Source organism: Oncorhynchus nerka, linkage group LG10 (assembly GCF_034236695.1).
Source record: "Oncorhynchus nerka isolate Pitt River linkage group LG10, Oner_Uvic_2.0, whole genome shotgun sequence".
NCBI classification, from domain to species: domain Eukaryota; kingdom Metazoa; phylum Chordata; class Actinopteri; order Salmoniformes; family Salmonidae; genus Oncorhynchus; species Oncorhynchus nerka.
This window is the reverse complement of record NC_088405.1, coordinates 9,524,746-9,547,597: the sequence shown is the minus strand read 5'-3', so window position 1 is coordinate 9,547,597 and position 22,852 is coordinate 9,524,746. Positions and strand designations below refer to the sequence as shown.

The following is a 22,852-nucleotide window of genomic DNA, read 5'->3' as shown; positions in this document are numbered from 1 at the left end:
GTGTGTGTTGTTCTGTCAGTGTGTGTTGTTCTGTCAGTGTGTGTGTTGTTCTGTCAGTGTGTGTTGTTCTGTCAGTGTGTGTGTTGTTCTGTCAGTGTGTGTTGTTCTGTCAGTGTGTGTTGTTCTGTCAGTGTGTGTGTTGTTCTGTCAGTGTGTGTGTGTTGTTCTGTCAGTGTGTGTTGTTCTGTCAGTGTGTGTTCTTCTGTGTGTGTTGTTCTGTCAGTGTTCTGTTCTGTCAGTGTGTGTTGTTCTGTCAGTGTGTGTTGTTCTGTCAGTGTGTGTTGTTCTGTCAGTGTGTGTTGTTCTGTCAGTGTGTGTTGTTCTGTCAGTGTGTGTTTCTGTCAGTGTGTGTTGTTCTGTCAGTGTGTGTTGTTCTGTCAGTGTGTGTTGTTCTGTCAGTGTGTGTTGTTCTGTCAGTGTGTGTTGTTCTGTCAGTGTGTGTGTTGTTCTGTCAGTGTGTGTTGTTCTGTCAGTGTGTGTTGTTCTGTCAGTGTGTGTTGTTCTGTCAGTGTGTGTTGTTCTGTCAGTGTGTGTTGTTCTGTCAGTGTGTGTTGTTCTGTGTGTGTGTTGTTCTGTCAGTGTGTGTGTTGTTCTGTCAGTGTGTGTTGTTCTGTCAGTTGTGTGTGTGTTGTTCTGTCAGTGTGTGTTGTTCTGTCAGTGTGTGTTGTTCTGTCAGTGTGTGTTGTTCTGTGTGTGTTGTTCTGTCAGTGTGTGTTGTTCTGTCAGTGTGTGTTGTTCTGTCAGTGTGTGTTGTTCTGTGTGTGTTGTTCTGTCAGTGTGTGTTGTTCTGTCAGTGTGTGTTGTTCTGTCAGTGTGTGTTCTGTCAGTGTGTGTTGTTCTGTCAGTGTGTGTTGTTCTGTCAGTGTGTGTTGTTCTGTCAGTGTGTGTTGTTCTGTCAGTGTGTGTTGTTCTGTCAGTGTGTGTGTTGTTCTGTCAGGTGTGTTGTTCTGTCAGTGTGTGTTGTTCTGTCAGTGTGTGTTGTTCTGTCAGTGTGTGTTGTTCTGTCAGTGTGTGTGTGTTGTTCTGTCAGTGTGTGTTGTTCTGTCAGTGTGTGTGTTGTTCTGTCAGTGTGTGTTGTTCTGTCAGTGTGTGTTGTTCTGTCAGTGTGTGTTGTTCTGTCAGTGTGTGTGTTGTTCTGTCAGGTGTGTTGTTCTGTCAGTGTGTGTTCTGTCAGTGTGTGTTGTTCTGTCAGTGTGTGTGTTGTTCTGTCAGTGTGTGTTGTTCTGTCAGTGTGTGTGTTGTTCTGTCAGTGTGTGTTGTTCTGTCAGTGTGTGTTGTTCTGTCAGGGTGTGTGTTGTTCTGTCAGTGTGTGTTGTTCTGTCAGTGTGTGTTGTTCTGTCAGTGTGTGTTGTTCTGTCAGTGTGTGTTGTTCTGTCAGTGTGTGTTGTTCTGTCAGTGTGTGTGTTGTTCTGTCAGTGTGTGTTGTTCTGTCAGTGTGTGTGTTGTTCTGTCAGTGTGTGTGTTGTCTGTGTGTGTGTTGTCCTGTCAGTGTGTGTTGTCCTGTCAGTGTGTGTTGTTCTGTCAGTGTGTGTTGTTCTGTCAGGGTGTGTGTTGTCCTGTCAGTGTGTGTTGTTCTGTCAGTGTGTGTTGTTCTGTCAGGTGTGTGTTGTTCTGTCAGTGTGTGTGTTGTTCTGTCAGTGTGTGTTGTTCTGTCAGTGTGTGTTGTTCTGTCAGTGTGTGTTGTTCTGTCAGTGTGTGTTGTTCTGTCAGTGTGTGTTGTTCTGTCAGTGTGTGTTGTTCTGTCAGTGTGTGTTGTCCTGTCAGTGTGTGTTGTTCTGTCAGTGTGTGTTGTTCTGTCAGTGTGTGTTGTCTGTCAGTGTGTGTTGTTCTGTCAGTGTGTGTTGTTCTGTCAGTGTGTGTTGTTCTGTCAGTGTGTGTGTTGTTCTGTCAGTGTGTGTGTTGTTCTGTCAGTGTGTGTTGTTCTGTCAGTGTGTGTTGTTCTGTCAGTGTGTGTGTTGTTCTGTCAGTGTGTGTGTTGTTCTGTCAGTGTGTGTTGTTCTGTCAGTGTGTGTTGTTCTGTCAGTGTGTGTTGTTCTGTCAGTGTGTGTTGTTCTGTCAGTGTGTGTGTTGTTCTGTCAGTGTGTGTTGTTCTGTCAGTGTGTGTTGTTCTGTCAGTGTGTGTTGTTCTGTCAGTGTGTGTTGTTCTGTCAGTGTGTGTTGTTCTGTCAGTGTGTGTTGTTCTGTCAGTGTGTGTTGTTCTGTCAGTGTGTGTTGTTCTGTCAGTGTGTGTTGTTCTGTCAGTGTGTGTTGTTCTGTCAGTGTGTGTTGTTCTGTCAGTGTGTGTGTTGTTCTGTCAGTGTGTGTTGTTCTGTCAGTGTGTGTGTTGTTCTGTCAGTGTGTGTTGTTCTGTCAGTGTGTGTTGTTCTGTCAGTGTGTGTGTTGTTCTGTCAGTGTGTGTGTTGTTCTGTCAGTGTGTGTTGTTCTGTCAGTGTGTGTTGTTCTGTCAGTGTGTGTTGTTCTGTCAGTGTGTGTTGTTCTGTCAGTGTGTGTTGTTCTGTCAGTGTGTGTTGTTCTGTCAGTGTGTGTTGTCCTGTCAGTGTGTGTTGTTCTGTCAGGGTGTGTGTTGTTCTGTCAGTGTGTGTTGTTCTGTCAGTGTGTGTTGTTCTGTCAGTGTGTGTGTTGTTCTGTCAGTGTGTGTTGTTCTGTCAGGGTGTGTGTTGTTCTGTCAGTGTGTGTTGTTCTGTCAGTGTGTGTTGTTCTGTCAGTGTGTGTTGTTCTGTCAGTGTGTGTGTTCTGTCAGTGTGTGTTGTTCTGTCAGTGTGTGTTGTTCTGTCAGTGTGTGTTGTTCTGTCAGTGTGTGTTGTTCTGTCAGTGTGTGTTGTTCTGTCAGTGTGTGTGTTGTTCTGTCAGTGTGTGTTGTTCTGTCAGTGTGTGTTGTTCTGTCAGTGTGTGTTGTTCTGTCAGTGTGTGTTGTTCTGTCAGTGTGTGTTGTTCTGTCAGTGTGTGTGTTGTTCTGTCAGTGTGTGTTGTTCTGTCAGTGTGTGTGTTGTTCTGTCAGTGTGTGTTGTTCTGTCAGTGTGTGTTGTTCTGTCAGTGTGTGTGTTGTTCTGTCAGTGTGTGTTGTTCTGTCAGTGTGTGTTGTTCTGTCAGGGTGTTGTTCTGTCAGTGTGTGTTGTTCTGTCAGTGTGTGTGTTGTCCTGTCAGTGTGTGTTGTTCTGTCAGTGTGTGTTGTTCTGTCAGTGTGTGTTGTTCTGTCAGTGTGTGTTGTCCTGTCAGTGTGTGTTGTTCTGTCAGTGTGTGTTGTTCTGTCAGTGTGTGTTGTTCTGTCAGGGTGTGTTGTCCTGTCAGTGTGTGTGTTGTCCTGTCAGTGTGTGTTTTCTGTGTGTGTGTGTTGTTCTGTCAGTGTGTGTTGTTCTGTGTGTTGTTCTGTCAGTGTGTGTTGTTCTGTCAGGTGTGTGTTGTTCTGTCAGTGTGTGTTGTTCTGTCAGTGTGTGTTGTTCTGTCAGTGTGTGTTGTTCTGTCAGTGTGTGTTGTTCTGTCAGTGTGTGTGTTGTTCTGTCAGTGTGTGTTGTCCTGTCAGTGTGTGTTGTTCTGTCAGTGTGTGTTGTTCTGTCAGTGTGTGTTGTTCTGTCAGTGTGTGTGTTGTGTGTGTTGTTTCTGTCAGTGTGTGTTGTTCTGTCAGTGTGTGTGTTGTTCTGTCAGTGTGTGTGTTGTTCTGTCAGTGTGTGTTCTGTCTGTCAGTGTGTGTTGTTCTGTCAGTGTGTGTTGTTCTGTCAGTGTGTGTTGTTCTGTCAGTGTGTGTGTTGTTCTGTCAGTGTGTGTGTTGTTCTGTCAGTGTGTGTTGTTCTGTCAGTGTGTGTTGTTCTGTCAGTGTGTGTGTTGTTCTGTCAGGGTGTGTGTTGTTCTGTCAGTGTGTGTTGTTCTGTCAGTGTGTTGTTCTGTCAGTGTGTGTGTTGTTCTGTCAGTGTGTGTTGTTCTGTCAGTGTGTGTGTTGTTCTGTCAGTGTGTGTTGTTCTGTCAGTGTGTGTTGTTCTGTCAGTGTGTTGTTCTGTCAGTGTGTGTTGTTCTGTCAGTGTGTGTTGTTCTGTCAGTGTGTGTTGTTCTGTCAGTGTGTGTTGTTCTGTCAGGTGTGTGTTGTTCTGTCAGTGTGTTGTTCTGTCAGTGTGTGTTGTTCTGTCAGTGTGTGTTGTTCTGTCAGTGTGTGTTGTTCTGTCAGTGTGTGTGTTGTTCTGTCAGTGTGTGTTGTTCTGTCAGTGTGTGTTGTTCTGTCAGTGTGTGTTGTTCTGTCAGTGTGTGTGTTGTTCTGTCAGTGTGTGTTGTTCTGTCAGTGTGTGTTGTTCTGTCAGGGTGTGTGTGTTGTTCTGTCAGTGTGTTGTTCTGTGTGTGTTGTTCTGTCAGTGTGTGTTGTTCTGTCAGTGTGTGTTGTTCTGTCAGTGTGTGTTGTTCTGTCAGTGTGTGTGTTGTTCTGTCAGTGTGTTGTTCTGTCAGTGTGTGTTGTTCTGTCAGTGTGTGTTGTTCTGTCAGTGTGTGTGTTCTGTCAGTGTGTGTTGTTCTGTCAGTGTGTGTTCTGTCAGTGTGTGTTGTTCTGTCAGTGTGTGTTGTTCTGTGTGTGTTGTTCTGTCAGTGTGTGTTGTTCTGTCAGTGTGTGTGTTGTTCTGTCAGTGTGTGTGTTGTTCTGTCAGTGTGTGTGTTGTTCTGTCAGTGTGTGTTGTTCTGTCAGTGTGTGTTGTTCTGTCAGTGTGTGTGTTCTGTCAGTGTGTTGTTCTGTCAGTGTGTGTGTTGTTCTGTCAGTGTGTGTTGTTCTGTCAGTGTGTGTTGTTCTGTCAGTGTGTGTTGTTCTGTCAGTGTGTTGTTCTGTCAGGGTGTGTGTTGTTCTGTCAGTGTGTGTTGTTCTGTCAGTGTGTGTGTTGTCCTGTCAGTGTGTGTTGTTCTGTCAGTGTGTGTGTTGTTCTGTCAGTGTGTGTTGTTCTGTCAGTGTGTGTTGTTCTGTCAGTGTGTGTTGTTCTGTCAGTGTGTGTGTTGTTCTGTCAGGGTGTGTGTGTTGTTCTGTCAGTGTGTGTTCTGTGTGTGTTGTTCTGTCAGTGTGTGTTGTTCTGTCAGTGTGTGTGTTGTTCTGTCAGTGTGTGTTGTGTGTTGTTCTGTCAGTGTGTGTTGTTCTGTCAGTGTGTGTTGTTCTGTCAGTGTGTGTTGTGTGTGTTGTTCTGTCAGTGTGTGTTGTTCTGTCAGTGTGTGTTGTTCTGTCAGTGTGTGTTGTTCTGTCAGTGTGTGTTGTTCTGTCAGTGTGTGTTGTTCTGTCAGTGTGTGTTGTTCTGTCAGTGTGTGTGTTGTTTCTGTCAGTGTGTGTTGTTCTGTCAGTGTGTGTTGTTCTGTCAGTGTGTGTTGTTCTGTCAGTGTGTGTGTTGTTCTGTCAGTGTGTGTGTTGTTCTGTCAGTGTGTGTTGTTCTGTCAGTGTGTGTTGTTCTGTCAGTGTGTGTTTGTTCTGTCAGTGTGTGTTGTTCTGTCAGTGTGTGTTGTTCTGTCAGTGTGTGTTGTTCTGTCAGTGTGTGTTGTGTGTGTGTTGTTCTGTCAGTGTGTGTGTTGTTCTGTCAGTGTGTGTTGTTCTGTCAGTGTGTGTGTTCTGTCAGTGTGTGTTGTTCTGTCAGTGTGTGTGTTGTTCTGTCAGTGTGTGTGTTGTTCTGTCAGTGTGTGTTGTTCTGTCAGTGTGTGTGTTGTCAGTGTGTGTTGTTCTGTCAGTGTGTGTTGTTCTGTCAGTGTGTTGTTTGTCAGTGTGTGTTGTTCTGTCAGTGTGTGTTGTTCTGTCAGTGTGTGTTGTTCTGTCAGTGTGTGTTGTTGTCAGTGTGTGTTGTTCTGTCAGTGTGTGTTGTTCTGTCAGTGTGTGTTGTTCTGTCAGTGTGTGTTGTTCTGTCAGTGTGTGTTGTTCTGTCAGTGTGTGTTGTCCTGTCAGTGTGTGTTGTTCTGTCAGTGTGTGTTGTTCTGTGTGTGTTGTTCTGTCAGTGTGTGTTGTTCTGTCAGTGTGTGTTGTTCTGTCAGTGTGTGTTGTTCTGTCAGTGTGTGTGTTGTTCTGTCAGTGTGTGTTGTTCTGTCAGTGTGTGTTGTTCTGTCAGTGTGTGTGTTGTCTGTCAGGGTGTGTTGTTCTGTCAGTGTGTGTTGTTCTGTCAGTGTGTGTTGTTCTGTCAGTGTGTGTTGTTCTGTCAGTGTGTGTTGTTCTGTCAGTGTGTGTTGTTCTGTCAGTGTGTGTGTTGTTCTGTCAGTGTGTGTTGTTCTCAGTGTGTGTTGTTCTGTCAGTGTGTGTGTTGTTCTGTCAGTGTGTGTTGTTCTGTCAGTGTGTGTGTTGTTCTGTCAGTGTGTGTTGTTCTGTCAGTGTGTTGTTCTGTCAGTGTGTGTGTTGTCCTGTCAGTGTGTGTTGTTCTGTCAGTGTGTGTGTTGTTCTGTCAGTGTGTGTTGTTCTGTCAGTGTGTGTTGTTCTGTCAGTGTGTGTTGTTCTGTCAGTGTGTGTTGTTCTGTCAGGGTGTGTTGTTCTGTCAGTGTGTGTTGTTCTGTCAGTGTGTGTGTTGTTCTGTCAGTGTGTGTTGTTCTGTCAGTGTGTGTTGTTCTGTCAGGGTGTGTTGTTCTGTCAGTGTGTGTTGTTCTGTCAGTGTGTGTGTTGTTCTGTCAGTGTGTGTTGTTCTGTCAGTGTGTGTGTTGTTCTGTCAGTGTGTGTTGTTCTGTCAGTGTGTGTTGTTCTGTCAGTGTGTGTTGTTCTGTCAGTGTGTGTTGTTCTGTCAGTGTGTGTTGTTCTGTCAGTGTGTGTTGTTCTGTCAGTGTGTGTGTTGTCCTGTCAGTGTGTGTTGTTCTGTCAGGGTGTGTTGTTCTGTCAGTGTGTGTTGTTCTGTCAGTGTGTGTGTTGTTCTGTCAGTGTGTGTGTTGTTCTGTCAGTGTGTGTTGTTCTGTCAGTGTGTGTTGTTCTGTCAGTGTGTGTGTTGTTCTGTCAGTGTGTGTTGTTCTGTCAGTGTGTGTTGTTCTGTCAGTGTGTGTTGTTCTGTCAGTGTGTGTTGTTCTGTCAGTGTGTGTTGTTCTGTCAGTGTGTGTTGTTCTGTCAGGGTGTGTGTTGTTCTGTCAGTGTGTGTTGTTCTGTCAGTGTGTGTTGTTCTGTCAGTGTGTGTTGTTCTGTCAGTGTGTGTGTTGTTCTGTCAGTGTGTGTTGTTCTGTCAGTGTGTGTTGTTCTGTCAGTGTGTGTTGTCCTGTCAGTGTGTGTTGTTCTGTCAGTGTGTGTTGTTCTGTCAGTGTGTGTTGTTCTGTCAGGGTGTGTTGTCCTGTCAGTGTGTGTGTTGTCCTGTCAGTGTGTGTGTTGTTCTGTCAGTGTGTGTTGTTCTGTCAGTGTGTGTGTTGTTCTGTCAGTGTGTGTTGTTCTGTCAGTGTGTGTTGTTCTGTCAGTGTGTGTTGTTCTGTCAGTGGTGTGTTGTTCTGTCAGTGTGTGTGTTGTTCTGTCAGTGTGTGTTGTTCTGTCAGTGTGTGTTGTTCTGTCAGTGTGTGTTGTTCTGTCAGTGTGTGTTGTTCTGTCAGTGTGTGTGTTGTCCTGTCAGTGTGTGTTGTTCTGTCAGTGTGTGTGTTGTTCTGTCAGTGTGTGTTGTTCTGTCGTGTGTGTTGTTCTGTCAGGGGTGTTGTTCTGTCAGTGTGTGTTGTTCTGTCAGGGTGTGTGTTGTTCTGTCAGGTGTGTAATGTTGTTCTGTCAGTGTGTGTTGTTCTGTCAGTGTGTGTGTTGTTCTGTCAGTGTGTGTTGTTCTGTCAGTGTGTGTTGTTCTGTCAGTGTGTGTTGTTCTGTCAGTGTGTGTTGTTCTGTCAGTGTGTGTTGTTCTGTCAGTGTGTGTTGTTCTGTCAGTGTGTGTTGTTCTGTCAGTGTGTGTTGTTCTGTCAGTGTGTGTTGTTCTGTCAGTGTGTGTTGTTCTGTCAGTGTGTGTTGTTCTGTCAGTGTGTGTTGTTCTGTCAGTGTGTGTTGTTCTGTCAGTGTGTGTGTTGTTCTGTCAGTGTGTGTGTTGTTCTGTCAGTGTGTGTGGTTCTGTCAGTGTGTGTTGTTCTGTCAGTGTGTTCTGTGTTGTTCTGTCAGTGTGTGTTGTTCTGTCAGTGTGTTGTTCTGTCAGTGTGTGTGTTGTTCTGTCAGTGTGTGTTGTTCTGTCAGTGTGTGTGTTGTTCTGTCAGTGTGTGTGTTGTTCTGTCAGTGTGTGTGTTGTTCTGTCAGTGTGTGTTGTTCTGTCAGTGTGTGTTGTTCTGTCAGTGTGTGTTGTTCTGTCAGTGTGTGTTGTTCTGTCAGTGTGTGTGTTGTCCTGTCAGTGTGTGTTGTTCTGTCAGTGTGTGTTGTTCTGTCAGTGTGTGTTGTTCTGTCAGTGTGTGTTGTTCTGTCAGTGTGTGTGTTGTTCTGTCAGTGTGTGTTGTTCTGTCAGTGTGTGTTGTTCTGTCAGTGTGTGTTCTGTCAGTGTATTGTGTGTGTGTCTGTCAGTGTGTGTTGTTCTGTCAGTGTGTTGTTCTGTCAGTGTGTGTGTTGTTCTGTCAGTGTGTGTTGTTCTGTGTGTTGTTGTTCTGTCAGTGTGTGTTGTTCTGTCAGTGTGTGTGTTGTTCTGTCAGTGTGTGTGTTGTTCTGTCAGTGTGTGTTGTTCTGTCAGTGTGTGTTGTTCTGTCAGTGTGTGTGTTCTGTCAGTGTGTGTTGTTCTGTCAGTGTGTGTTGTTCTGTGTGTGTTGTTCTGTCAGTGTGTGTTGTTCTGTCAGTGTGTGTGTTGTTCTGTCAGTGTGTGTTGTTCTGTCAGTGTGTGTTGTTCTGTCAGTGTGTGTTGTTCTGTCAGTGTGTGTTGTTCTGTCAGTGTGTGTTGTTCTGTCAGTGTGTGTGTTGTTCTGTCAGTGTGTGTGTTGTTCTGTCAGTGTGTGTTGTTCTGTCAGTGTGTGTTGTTCTGTCAGTGTGTGTTGTTCTGTCAGTGTGTGTGTTGTTCTGTCAGTGTGTGTTGTTCTGTCAGTGTGTGTTGTTCTGTCAGTGTGTGTTGTTCTGTCAGTGTGTGTTGTTCTGTCAGTGTGTGTTGTTCTGTCAGTGTGTGTATTTGTCTGTCAGTGTGTGTGTTGTTCTGTCAGTGTGTGTTGTTCTGTCAGTGTGTGTTGTTCTGTCAGTGTGTGTTGTTCTGTCAGTGTGTGTTGTTCTGTCAGTGTGTGTATTTGTTCTGTCAGTGTGTGTGTTGTTCTGTCAGTGTGTGTTGTTGTCTGTCAGTGTGTGTTGTTCTGTCAGTGTGTGTTGTCCTGTCAGTGTGTGTGTTGTCCTGTCAGTGTGTGTTGTTCTGTCAGGGTGTGTTGTTCTGTCAGTGTGTGTTGTTCTGTCAGTGTGTGTGTTGTTCTGTCAGGGTGTGTGTTGTTCTGTCAGTGTGTGTGTTGTTCTGTCAGGGTGTGTTGTTCTGTCAGTGTGTGTTGTTCTGTCAGTGTGTGTGTTGTTCTGTCAGTGTGTGTTGTTCTGTCAGTGTGTGTTGTTCTGTCAGTGTGTGTTGTTCTGTCAGTGTGTGTTGTTCTGTCAGTGTGTGTTGTTCTGTCAGTGTGTGTTGTTCTGTCAGTGTGTGTTGTTCTGTCAGTGTGTGTGTTGTTCTGTCAGTGTGTGTTGTTCTGTCAGTGTGTGTGTTGTTCTGTCAGTGTGTGTTGTTCTGTCAGTGTGTGTGTTGTTCTGTCAGTGTGTGTTGTTCTGTCAGTGTGTGTTGTTCTGTCAGTGTGTGTTGTTCTGTCAGTGTGTGTTGTTCTGTCAGTGTGTGTTGTTCTGTCAGTGTGTGTGTTGTTCTGTCAGTGTGTGTGTTGTTCTGTCAGTGTGTGTTGTTCTGTCAGTGTGTGTGTTGTTCTGTCAGTGTGTGTTGTTCTGTCAGGTGTGTTGTTCTGTCAGGGTGTGTGTTGTTCTGTCAGTGTGTGTTGTTCTGTCAGGGTGTGTGTTGTTCTGTCAGTGTGTGTTGTTCTGTCAGTGTGTGTGTTGTTCTGTCAGTGTGTGTTGTTCTGTCATGTGTGTTGTCCTGTCAGTGTGTGTTGTTCTGTCAGTGTGTGTTGTCCTGTCAGTGTGTGTTGTTCTGTCAGTGTGTGTTGTTGTTCTGTCAGTGTGTGTTGTTCTGTCAGTGTGTGTTGTTCTGTCAGTGTGTGTTGTTCTGTCAGTGTGTGTTGTTCTGTCAGTGTGTGTGTTGTTCTGTCAGTGTGTGTTGTTCTGTCAGTGTGTGTTGTTCTGTCAGTGTGTGTTGTTCTGTCAGTGTGTGTTGTTCTGTCAGTGTGTGTTGTTCTGTCAGTGTGTGTTGTTCTGTCAGTGTGTGTTGTTCTGTCAGGTGTGTGTTGTTCTGTCAGTGTGTTGTTCTGTCAGTGTGTGTGTTGTTCTGTCAGTGTGTGTTGTTCTGTCAGTGTGTGTTGTTCTGTCAGTGTGTGTTGTTCTGTCAGTGTGTGTGTTGTTCTGTCAGTGTGTGTTGTTCTGTCAGTGTGTGTTGTTCTGTCAGTGTGTGTTGTTCTGTCAGTGTGTTGTTCTGTCAGTGTGTGTTGTTCTGTCAGTGTGTGTTGTTCTGTCAGTGTGTGTTGTTCTGTCAGTGTGTGTGGTGTGTGTGTGTTGTTCTGTCAGTGTGTGTGTTGTTCTGTCAGTGTTGTTGTTCTGTCAGTGTGTGTTGTTCTGTCAGTGTGTGTGTTGTTCTGTCAGTGTGTGTTGTTCTGTCAGTGTGTGTGTTGTCCTGTCAGTGTGTGTTGTTCTGTCAGTGTGTGTTGTCCTGTCAGTGTGTGTGTTGTCCTGTCAGTGTGTGTTGTTCTGTCAGGGTGTGTTGTTCTGTCAGTGTGTGTTGTTCTGTCAGTGTGTGTGTTGTTCTGTCAGGGTGTGTGTTGTTCTGTCAGTGTGTGTTGTTCTGTCAGTGTGTGTTGTCCTGTCAGTGTGTGTTGTTCTGTCAGTGTGTGTTGTTCTGTCAGTGTGTGTGTTGTTCTGTCAGTGTGTGTGTTGTTCTGTCAGTGTGTGTTGTTCTGTCAGTGTGTGTTGTTCTGTCAGTGTGTGTGTTGTTCTGTCAGTGTGTGTTGTTCTGTCAGTGTGTGTGTTGTTCTGTCAGTGTGTGTTGTTCTGTCAGTGTGTGTTGTTCTGTCAGTGTGTGTGTTGTTCTGTCAGTGTGTGTTGTTCTGTCAGTGTGTGTTGTTCTGTCAGTGTGTGTTGTTCTGTCAGTGTGTGTTGTTCTGTCAGTGTGTGTTGTTCTGTCAGTGTGTGTTGTTCTGTCAGTGTGTGTTGTTCTGTCAGTGTGTTCTGTTCAGTGTGTGTTGTTCTGTCAGGGTGTGTTGTTCTGTCAGTGTGTGTTGTTCTGTCAGTGTGTGTTGTTCTGTCAGTGTGTGTGTTGTTCTGTCAGTGTGTGTTGTTCTGTCAGTGTGTGTGTTGTTCTGTCAGTGTGTGTGTTGTTCTGTCAGTGTGTGTGTTGTTCTGTCAGTGTGTGTTGTTCTGTCAGTGTGTGTTGTTCTGTCAGTGTGTGTTGTTCTGTCAGTGTGTGTTGTTCTGTCAGTGTGTGTTGTTCTGTCAGTGTGTGTTGTTCTGTCAGTGTGTGTGTTCTGTCAGTGTGTGTTGTTCTGTCAGTGTGTGTTGTTCTGTCAGTGTGTTGTTGTTCTGTCAGTGTGTGTTGTTCTGTCAGTGTGTGTTGTTCTGTCAGTGTGTGTTGTCTGTCAGTGTGTGTGTTGTTCTGTCAGTGTGTGTTGTTCTGTCAGTGTGTGTTGTTCTGTCAGTGTGTGTTGTTCTGTCAGTGTGTGTTGTTCTGTCAGTGTGTGTTGTTCTGTCAGTGTGTGTTGTTCTGTCAGTGTGTGTTGTTCTGTCAGTGTGTGTTGTTCTGTCAGTGTGTGTTGTTCTGTCAGTGTGTGTTGTTCTGTCAGTGTGTGTGTGTTCTGTCAGTTGTGTGTTGTTCTGTCAGTGTGTGTTGTTCTGTCAGTGTGTGTTGTTCTGTCAGTGTGTGTTGTTCTGTCAGTGTGTGTTGTTCTGTCAGTGTGTGTTGTTCTGTCAGTGTGTGTTGTTCTGTCAGTGTGTGTTGTTCTGTCAGTGTGTGTTGTTCTGTCAGTGTGTGTTGTTCTGTCAGTGTGTGTTGTTCTGTCAGTGTGTGTTGTTCTGTCAGTGTGTGTGTTGTTCTGTCAGTGTGTGTTGTTCTGTCAGGGTGTGTGTTGTCCTGTCAGTGTGTGTTGTTCTGTCAGTGTGTGTTGTTCTGTCAGTGTGTGTTGTTCTGTCAGTGTGTGTTGTTCTGTCAGTGTGTGTTGTTCTGTCAGTGTGTGTTGTTCTGTCAGTGTGTGTTGTTCTGTCAGTGTGTGTTGTTCTGTCAGTGTGTGTTGTTCTGTCAGTGTGTGTGTTGTTCTGTCAGTGTGTGTTGTTCTGTCAGTGTGTGTTGTTCTGTCAGTGTGTGTTGTTCTGTCAGTGTGTGTGTTGTTCTGTCAGTGTGTGTGTTGTTCTGTCAGTGTGTGTTGTTCTGTCAGTGTGTGTGTTGTTCTGTCAGTGTGTGTTGTTCTGTCAGTGTGTGTGTTGTTCTGTCAGTGTGTGTGTTGTTCTGTCAGTGTGTGTTGTTCTGTCAGTGTGTGTTGTTCTGTCAGTGTGTGTTGTTCTGTCAGGGTGTGTTGTTCTGTCAGTGTGTGTTGTTCTGTCAGTGTGTGTTGTTCTGTCAGTGTGTGTTGTTCTGTCAGTGTGTGTTGTTCTGTCAGTGTGTGTTGTTCTGTCAGTGTGTGTTGTTCTGTCAGTGTGTGTTGTTCTGTCAGTGTGTGTTGTTCTGTCAGTGTGTGTGTTGTTCTGTCAGTGTGTGTTGTTCTGTCAGTGTGTGTTGTTCTGTCAGTGTGTGTGTTGTTCTGTCAGTGTGTGTGTTGTTCTGTCAGTGTGTGTTGTTCTGTCAGTGTGTGTTGTTCTGTCAGTGTGTGTTGTTCTGTCAGTGTGTGTTGTTCTGTCAGTGTGTGTTGTTCTGTCAGTGTGTGTTGTTCTGTGTGTCTGTCTGTGTGTGTTGTTCTGTCAGTGTGTGTTGTTCTGTCAGTGTGTGTTGTTCTGTCAGTGTGTGTTGTTCTGTCAGTGTGTGTGTTGTCCTGTCAGTGTGTGTTGTTCTGTCAGTGTGTGTGTTGTTCTGTCAGTGTGTGTTGTTCTGTCAGTGTGTGTGTGTTGTTCTGTCAGTGTGTGTGTTGTTCTGTCAGTGTGTGTTGTTCTGTCAGTGTGTGTTGTTCTGTCAGTGTGTGTTGTTCTGTCAGTGTGTGTGTTGTTCTGTCAGTGTGTGTTGTTCTGTCAGTGTGTGTTGTTCTGTCAGTGTGTGTTGTTCTGTCAGTGTGTGTGTGTGTTCTGTCAGTGTGTGTTGTTCTGTCAGTGTGTGTTGTTCTGTCAGTGTGTGTTGTTCTGTCAGTGTGTGTGTTGTTCTGTCAGTGTGTGTTGTTCTGTTCTGTCAGTGTGTGTTGTTCTGTCAGTGTGTGTTGTTCTGTCAGTGTGTGTTGTTCTGTCAGTGTGTGTTGTTCTGTCAGTGTGTGTTGTTCTGTCAGTGTGTGTTGTTCTGTCAGTGTGTGTTGTTCTGTCAGTGTGTGTTGTCTGTCAGTGTGTGTTGTTCTGTCAGTGTGTGTTGTTCTGTCAGTGTGTGTTGTTCTGTCAGTGTGTGTTGTTCTGTCAGTGTGTTGTCTGTCAGTGTGTGTTGTGTGTCAGTGTGTGTTGTTCTGTCAGTGTGTGTTGTTCTGTCAGTGTGTGTTGTTCTGTCAGTGTGTGTTGTTCTGTCAGTGTGTGTTGTTCTGTCAGTGTGTGTTGTCTGTCAGTGTGTGTTGTTCTGTCAGTGTGTGTTGTTCTGTCAGTGTGTGTTGTTCTGTCAGTGTGTGTTGTTCTGTCAGTGTGTGTTGTTCTGTCAGTGTGTGTGTTGTTCTGTCAGTGTGTGTTGTTCTGTCAGTGTGTGTTGTTCTGTCAGTGTGTGTTGTTCTGTCAGTGTGTGTGTTGTTCTGTCAGTGTGTGTGTTGTTCTGTCAGTGTGTGTTGTTCTGTCAGTGTGTGTGTTGTTCTGTCAGTGTGTGTGTTGTTCTGTCAGTGTGTGTTGTTCTGTCAGGGTGTGTTGTTCTGTCAGTGTGTGTTGTTCTGTCAGTGTGTGTTGTTCTGTCAGTGTGTGTTGTTCTGTCAGTGTGTGTTGTTCTGTCAGTGTGTGTGTTGTTCTGTCAGTGTGTGTTGTTCTGTCAGTGTGTGTTGTTCTGTCAGTGTGTGTTGTTCTGTCAGTGTGTGTTGTTCTGTCAGTGTGTGTTGTTCTGTCAGTGTGTGTGTTGTTCTGTCAGTGTGTTCTGTGTTGTTCTGTCAGTGTGTGTTTCTGTCAGTGTGTGTTGTTCTGTCAGTGTGTGTTGTTCTGTCAGTGTGTGTTGTTCTGTCAGTGTGTGTGTTGTTCTGTCAGTGTGTGTTGTTTTCTGTCAGTGTGTGTTGTTCTGTCAGTGTGTGTTGTTCTGTCAGTGTGTGTTGTTCTGTCAGTGTGTGTGTTGTTCTGTCAGTGTGTGTTGTTCTGTCAGTGTGTGTTGTTCTGTCAGTGTGTGTTGTTCTGTCAGTGTGTGTTGTTCTGTCAGTGTGTGTGTTGTTCTGTCAGTGTGTGTGTTGTTCTGTCAGTGTGTGTTGTTCTGTCAGTGTGTGTTGTTCTGTCAGTGTGTGTTGTTCTGTCAGTGTGTGTTGTTCTGTCAGTGTGTGTTGTTCTGTCAGTGTGTGTTGTTCTGTCAGTGTGTGTTGTTCTGTCAGTGTGTGTTGTTCTGTCAGTGTGTGTTGTTCTGTCAGTGTGTTGTTCTGTCAGTGTGTGTTGTTCTGTCAGTGTGTGTTGTTCTGTCAGTGTGTGTTGTTCTGGTGTGTGTTGTTCTGTCAGTGTGTGTTGTTCTGTCAGTGTGTGTTGTTCTGTCAGTGTGTGTGTTGTTCTGTCAGTGTGTGTTGTTCTGTCAGTGTGTGTTGTTCTGTCAGTGTGTGTTGTTCTGTCAGTGTGTGTTGTTCTGTCAGTGTGTGTTGTTCTGTCAGTGTGTGTTGTTCTGTCAGTGTGTGTTGTTCTGTCAGTGTGTGTTGTTCTGTCAGTGTGTGTTGTTCTGTCAGTGTGTGTGTTGTCCTGTGTGTGTTGTTCTGTCAGTGTGTGTTGTTCTGTCAGTGTGTGTTGTTCTGTCAGTGTGTGTTGTTCTGTCAGTGTGTGTTGTTCTGTCAGTGTGTGTTGTTCTGTCAGTGTGTGTGTGTTGTTCTGTCAGTGTGTGTTGTTCTGTCAGTGTGTGTTGTTCTGTGTGTTGTTCTGTCAGTGTGTGTGTTGTTCTGTCAGTGTGTGTGTTGTTCTGTTGTTCTGTCTGTGTGTGTTGTTCTGTCAGTGTGTGTTGTTCTGTCAGTGTGTGTTGTTCTGTCAGTGTGTGTTGTTCTGTCAGTGTGTGTTGTTCTGTCAGTGTGTGTTGTTCTGTCAGTGTGTGTTGTTCTGTCAGTGTGTGTTGTTCTGTCAGTGTGTGTTGTTCTGTCAGTGTGTGTTGTTCTGTCAGTGTGTGTTGTTCTGTCAGGTGTGTGTTGTTCTGTCAGTGTGTGTTGTTCTGTCAGTGTGTTGTTCTGTCAGTGTGTGTTGTTCTGTCAGGTGTGTGTTGTTCTGTCAGTGTGTGTTGTTCTGTCAGTGTGTGTTGTTCTGTTCTGTCAGTGTGTGTTGTTCTGTCAGTGTGTGTTGTTCTGTCAGTGTGTGTTGTTCTGTCAGTGTGTGTTGTTCTGTCAGTGTGTGTTGTTCTGTCAGTGTGTGTTGTTCTGTCAGTGTGTGTTGTTCTGTCAGGGTGTGTGTTGTTCTGTCAGTGTGTGTTGTTCTGTCAGTGTGTGTTGTTCTGTCAGGGTGTGTGTTGTTCTGTCAGTGTGTGTTGTTCTGTCAGGGTGTGTGTTGTTCTGTCAGTGTGTGTTGTTCTGTCAGGGTGTGTGTTGTTCTGTCAGTGTGTGTTGTTCTGTCAGTGTGTGTTGTTCTGTCAGTGTGTGTTGTTCTGTCAGTGTGTGTTGTTCTGTCAGTGTGTGTTGTTCTGTCAGTGTCAGTGTGTGTTTCTGTCAGTGTGTGTTGTTCTGTGTGTGTGTTGTTCTGTCAGTGTGTTGTTCTGTCAGTGTGTGTTGTTCTGTCAGTGTGTGTTGTTCTGTCAGTGTGTGTTGTTCTGTCAGTGTGTGTTGTTCTGTCAGTGTGTGTTGTTCTGTCAGTGTGTGTTGTTCTGTCAGTGTGTGTTGTTCTGTCAGTGTGTGTGTTGTTCTGTCAGTGTGTGTTGTTCTGTCAGTGTGTGTTGTTCTGTGTGTGTGTTGTTCTGTCAGTGTGTGTTGTTCTGTCAGTGTGTGTTGTTCTGTGTGTGTTGTTCTGTCAGTGTGTGTTGTTCTGTCAGTGTGTGTTGTTCTGTCAGTGTGTGTTGTTCTGTCAGTGTGTGTGTTGTTCTGTCAGTGTGTGTTGTTCTGTCAGTGTGTGTGTTGTTCTGTCAGTGTGTGTTGTTCTGTCAGTGTGTGTTGTTCTGTCAGTGTGTGTTGTTCTGTCAGTGTGTGTGTTGTTCTGTCAGTGTGTGTTGTTCTGTCAGTGTGTGTTGTTCTGTCAGTGTGTGTTGTTCTGTCAGTGTGTGTGTTGTTCTGTCAGTGTGTGTGTTGTTCTGTCAGTGTGTGTGTTGTCCTGTCAGTGTGTGTGTTGTTCTGTCAGGATGTGTTGTTTGGTCAGTGTCGTCTGCGTGTCAAGGTCTCTAGCTATTTGACAGACAGCAGCCTGAGTCAGCTAGCTGCCAACGGATGACAACATCAATTGAACGTAGCTGTTTCGTAATGGGATTTGACTGAGGCCTAATGATGTGTTATTCTACGGGAGAGGATCCCTTTTTCCTCCCTCACCCCCCTTCCTCACACAGCAGCTGTCTCTCTCGTTCAGATCAAAACAAGGCCATCTGAGAGACTGGGGTTAGCAGGTAGGCTAGCAGTGGTCTGATTGAAAAGTCTCTGTGAGTGAAATAGTCTTTCCGTCATGATGCCGTTGGTTATTTAGAGCGGGCAGATATCACCATATCCAGACACACCATTGATTGTCCGTGACTCCTGGTCGTGTGGAAATGCCAGTAGATTCAAACAGTTGTTCGTCTCAGTGTCTACTGGTACAGCAAGTTGTTGATGTCTACGTTAGTTAGCTGGACTCAGTGAGACCTGTCCTACTGTGTGGTAGTTGTTCGTCTCAGTGTCTACTGGTACAGCAAGTTGTTGATGTCTACATTAGCTAGCTGGACTCGGTGAGACCTGTCCTACTGTATGGTAGTTGGGGACTCAGTGAGACCTGTCCTATTGTATGGTAGTTGTGGACTCGTGGGACCTGTCCTACTGTATGGTAGTTGTGGACTCGGTGAGACATGTCCTACTGTATGGTAGTTGTGGACTCGGTGAGACCTGTCCTACTGTTTGGTAGTTGTGGACTCGGTGAGACCTGTCCTACTGTATGGTAGTGGTGGACTTGGTGAGACCTGTCCTACTGTATGGTAGTTGTGGACTCGGTGAGACCTGTCCTACTGTATGGTAGTGGTGGACTCGGTGAGACCTGTCCTACTGTATGGTAGTTGTGGACTCGGTGAGACCTGTCCTACTGTATGGTAGTTGTGGACTCAGTGAGACCTGCCCTATTGTATGGTAGTTGTGGACTCGTGGGACCTGTCCTACTGTTTGTTAGTTGTGGACTCGGTGAGACCTGTCCTACTGTATGGTAGTTGTGGACTTGGTGAGACCTGTCCTACTGTATGGTAGTTGTGGACTCGGTGAGACCTGTCCTACTGTATGGTAGTTGTGGACTCGGTGAGACCTGTCCTACTGTATGGTAGTTATGGACTCAGTGAGACCTCTCCTACTGTATGGTAGTTGTGGACTCGATGAGACTTGTCCTACTGTATGGTAGTTGTGGACTCGGTGAGACCTGTCCTACTGTATGGTAGTTGTGGACTCGGTGAGACCTGTCCTACTGTATGGTAGTTATGGACTCAGTGAGACCTCTCCTACTGTATGGTAGTTGTGGACTCGGTGAGACCTGCCCTACTGTATGGTAGTTGTGGACTCGGTGAGACCTGCCCTACTGTATGGTAGTTGTGGACTCGGTGAGACCTGTCCTACTGTATGGTAGTTGTGGACTCGGTGAGACCTGCCCTACTGTATGGTAGTTGTGGACTCGGTGAGACCTGCCCTACTGTATGGTAGTTGTGGACTCGGTGAGACCTGTCCTACTGTATGGTAGTTGTGGACTCGGTGAGACCTGTCCTACTGTATGGTAGTTGTGGACTCAGTGAGACCTCTCCTACTGTATGGTAGTTGTGGACTCGGTGAGACCTGCCCTACTGTATGGTAGTTGTGGACTCGGTGAGACCTGTCCTACTGTATGGTAGTTGTGGACTCGTGAGACCTGTCCTACTGTATGGTAGTTGTGGACTCGGTGAGACCTGTCCTACTGTATGGTAGTTGTGGACTCGGTGAGACCTGTCCTACTGTATGGTAGTTGTGGACTCGGTGAGACCTGTCCTACTGTATGGTAGTTGTGGACTCGGTGAGACCTGTCCTACTGTATGGTAGTTGTGGACTCGATGAGACCTGTCCTACTGTATGGTAGTTGTGGACTCGGTGAGACCTGTCCTACTGTATGGTAGTTGTGGACTCGGTGAGACCTGTCCTACTGTATGGTAGTTGTGGACTCGGTGAGACATGTCCTACTGTATGGTAGCGATGATATAAATGATGGTTGCCTCATGGAAGGTGAGCCCCAGGCCTGTGTGTGTGTGTGTGTGTGTGTGTATGTGTTATGTTATGTTATGAACTGTAGGGTTTCCTTTTCTTTCCCTCAGCAGAGAGCTGTACTGGGCAGGACCTGGCAGACCTTGGAGACCGCCTCAGAGACTGGTTCCAACTGCTCCATGGAAACGCCAAGCAGAACAACTCAGGCAAGCCTGGACCTGGCACCGCCTCAGGTGAGTGTGTTTGTGTCCCTTGACCTGGCACCGCCTCAGGTGAGTGTGTTTGTGTCCCTGGACCTGGCACCGCCTCAGGTGAGTGTGTTTGTGTCCCTTGACCTGGCACCGCCTCAGGTGAGTGTGTTTGTGTCCCTGGACCTGGCACCGCCTCAGGTGAGTGTGTTTGTGTCCCTGGACCTGGCACCGCCTCAGGTGAGTGTGTTTGTGTCCCTGGACCTGGCACCGCCTCAGGTGAGTGTGTTTGTGTCCCTTGACCTGGCACCGCCTCAGGTGAGTGTGTTTGTGTCCCTTGACCTGGCACCGCCTCAGGTGAGTGTGTTTGTGTCCCTGGACCTGGCACCGCCTCAGGTGAGTGTGTTTGTGTCCCTGGACCTGGCACCGCCTCAGGTGAGTGTGTTTGTGTCCCTGGACCTGGCACCGCCTCAGGTGAGTGTGTTTGTGTCCCTGGACCTGGCACCGCCTCAGGTGAGTGTGTTTGTGTGTCCCTGGAGCTGGCACTGCCTCTGTCTCTCTTTCTCCCTCTATCTCTCCTCTACTCTCTCTCTCACCTCTCTCTCTCTCTGCTCTTTCTCTCCTCTACTCTCTCTCTCACCTCTCTCTCTCTCTGCTCTTTCTCTCCTCTACTCTCTCGCTCTCTCTCTCCTCTCTCTCTCTGGTCTCTCTACTCTCTCTCTCTCCTCTACTCTTCTCTCTCTCTCTCTCTCTCTCTCTCTCTCTCTCTCTCTCTCTCTCTCACCTCTCTCTCTGCTCTTTCTCTCCTCTACTCTCTCTCTCTTCTCTCTCTCTCTGCTCTCTCTCTCTCTCTCTCTCTCTCCTCTCTCTCCTCTACTCTCTCTCTCCTCTCTCTCTCTCTGCTCTCTCTATTCTCTCTCTCTGCTCTCTCTACTCTCTATTCTCTCTCAATTCAATTCAATTCAATTCAATTCAAGGGCTTTATTGGCATGGGAAACATGTGTTAACATTGCCAAAGCAAGTGAGGTAGACAACATACAAAGTGAATATATAAGGTGAAAAACAACAAAAATGAACAGTAAACATTACACATACAGAAGTTTCAAAACAGTAAAGACATTACAAATGTCATATTATATATATATATATATATATATATATACAATGTACAAATAGTTAAAGGACACAAGATAAAATAAATAAGCATAAATATGGGTTGTATTTACAATGGTGTTTGTTCTTCACTGGTTGCCCTTTTCTCGTGGCAACAGGTCACAAATCTTGCTGCTGTGATGGCACACTGTGGAATTTCACCCAGTAGATATGGGAGTTTTTCAAAATTGGATTTGTTTTCGAATTCTTTGTGGATCTGTGTGATCTGGGGGAAATATGTATCTCTAATATGGTCATACATTGGGCAGGAGGTTAGGAAGTGCAGCTCAGTTTCCACCTCATTTTGTGGGCAGTGAGCACATAGCCTGTCTTCTCTTGAGAGCCATGTCTGCCTACGGCGGCCTTTCTCAATAGCAAGGCTATGCTCACTGAGTCTGTACATAGTCAAAGCTTTCCTTAATTTTGGGTCAGTCACAGTGGTCAGGTATTCTGCCGCTGTGTACTCTCTGTTTAGGGCCAAATAGCATTCTAGTTTGCTCTGTTTTTTTGTTAATTCTTTCCAATGTGTTAAGTAATTATCTTTTTGTTTTCTCATGATTTGGTTGGGTCTAATTGTGCTGTTGTCCTGGGGCTCTGTAGGGTGTGTTTGTGTTTGTGAACAGAGCCCCAGGACCAGCTTGCTTAGGGACTCTTCTCCAGGTTCATCTCTCTGTAGGTGATGGCTTTGTTATGGAAGGTTTGTGAATCGCTTCCTTTTAGGTGGTTGTAGAATTTAATGGCTCTTTTCTGGATTTTGATAATTAGTGGGTATCGGCCTAATTCTGCTCTGCATGCATTATTTGGTGTTTTACGTTGTACACGGAGGATATTTTTGCAGAATTCTGCGTGCAGAGTCTCAATTTGGTGTTTGTCCCATTTTGTGAAGTCTTGGTTGGTGAGCGGACCCCAGACCTCACAACCATAAAGGGCAATGGGCTCTATGACTGATTCAAGTATTTTTAGCCAAATCCTAATTGGTATGTTGAAATGTATGTTTCTTTTGATGGCATAGAATGCCCTTCTTGCCTTGTCTCTCAGATCGTTCACAGCTTTGTGGAAGTTACCTGTGGCACTGATGTTTAGGCCAAGGTATGTATAGTTTTTTGTGTGCTCTAGGGCAACAGTGTCTAGATGGAATTTGTATTTGTGGTCCTGGTGACTGGACCTTTTTTGGAACACCATTATTTTGGTCTTACTGAGATTTACTGTCAGGGCCCAGGTCTGACAGAATCTGTGCATAAGATCTAGGTGCTGCTGTAGGCCCTCCTTGGTTGGGGACAGAAGCACCAGATCATCAGCAAACAGCAGACATTTGACTTCGGATTCTAGCAGGGGGAGGCCGGGTGCTGCAGACTTTTCTAGTGCCCGCGCCAATTCGTTGATATATATGTTGAAGAGGGTGGGGCTTAAGCTGCATCCCTGTCTCACCCCATGGCCCTGTGTGAAGAAATGTGTGTGTTTTTTGCCAATTTTAACCGCACACTTGTTGTTTGTGTACATGGATTTTATAATGTCGTATGTTTTACCCCCAACACCACTTTCCATCAGTTTGTATAGCAGACCCTCATGCCAGATTGAGTCGAAGGCTTTTTTGAAATCAACAAAGCATGAGAAGACTTTGCCTTTGTTTTGGTTTGTTTGGTTGTCAATTAGGGTGTGCAGGGTGAATACATGGTCTGTTGTACGGTAATTTGGTAAAAAGCCAATTTGACATTTGCTCAGTACATTGTTTTCATTGAGGAAATGTACGAGTCTGCTGTTAATAATAATGCAGAGGATTTTCCCAAGGTTACTGTTGACACATATTCCACGGTAGTTATTGGGGTCAAATTTGTCTCCACTTTTGTGGATTGGGGTGATCAGTCCTTGGTTCCAAATATTGGGGAAGATGCCAGAGCTAAGTATGATGTTAAAGAGTTTTAGTATAGCCAATTGGAATTTGTTGTCTGTATATTTGATCATTTCATTGAGGATACCATCAACACCACAGGCCTTTTTGGGTTGAAGGGTTTTTATTTTGTCCTGTAACTCATTCAATGTAATTGGAGAATCCAGTGGGTTCTGGTAGTCTTTAATAGTTGATTCTAAGATCTGTATTTGATCATGTATATGTTTTTGCTCTTTATTCTTTGTTATAGAGCCAAAAAGATTGGAGAAGTGGTCTACCCATACATCTCCATTTTGGATAGATAATTCTTCGTGTTGTTGTTTGTTTAGTGTTTTCCAATTTTCCCAGAAGTGGTTAGAGTCTATGGATTCTTCAATTACATTGAGCTGATTTCTGACATGCTGTTCCTTCTTTTTCCGTAGTGTATTTCTGTATTGTTTTAGTGATTCACCGTAGTGAAGGCGTAGACTCAGGTTTTCCGGGTCTCTATGTTTTTGGTTGGACAGGTTTCTCAATTTCTTTCTTAGATTTTTGCATTCTTCATCAAACCATTTGTCATTATTGTTAATTTTCTTCGGTTTTCTATCTCTCTCTCTCTACTCTCTATTCTCTGTCTCCTCTCTTTCTCTCTGCTCTCTCTACTCTCTATTCTCTCTCTCTCTCTCCTATTCTCTCTCTCTCCTCTCACTCTCTCTCTCTCTCTCTCTTTATCTCTCTCTCCTCTTCTCTCTCTCTGCACTCTCTCTCTCTCTATTCTCTCTCACTCTCTCACTCTTCTCTCTCTCTCTCGTCTCTCTCTCCTCTCTTCCAGTACACTCCTTTATGCTCTGATTCACAGCTGACATCTCAGTTATGACAGTCCCGTAATGAAATCTTCACCCAATAAAGAGCTATACACAAAGTAGCACATTCCTGTCTGAGTTGCAATGTGTTTGAAAGTCATCAGTGTCACAGACAGACCGTATTGAATTAAACTCAGGACCACGTTGTATCATGCGAAAAGTAAAGGGAGATTTAATATAGGTTTCCTACA

General features: G+C 45.3%; 1 protein-coding gene across 1 annotated transcript in view; it reads left to right on the top strand.

Moving 5' to 3' along the window:
* Positions 1-22,852, top strand: part of LOC135573643 (testican-2-like) — a 92,400-nt gene that overhangs the window by 44,069 nt on the left and 25,479 nt on the right. Inside the window, 1 exon segment of the mRNA XM_065022976.1 lies at positions 18,702-18,824. Coding sequence (XP_064879048.1) covers positions 18,702-18,824 — 123 coding nt within the window.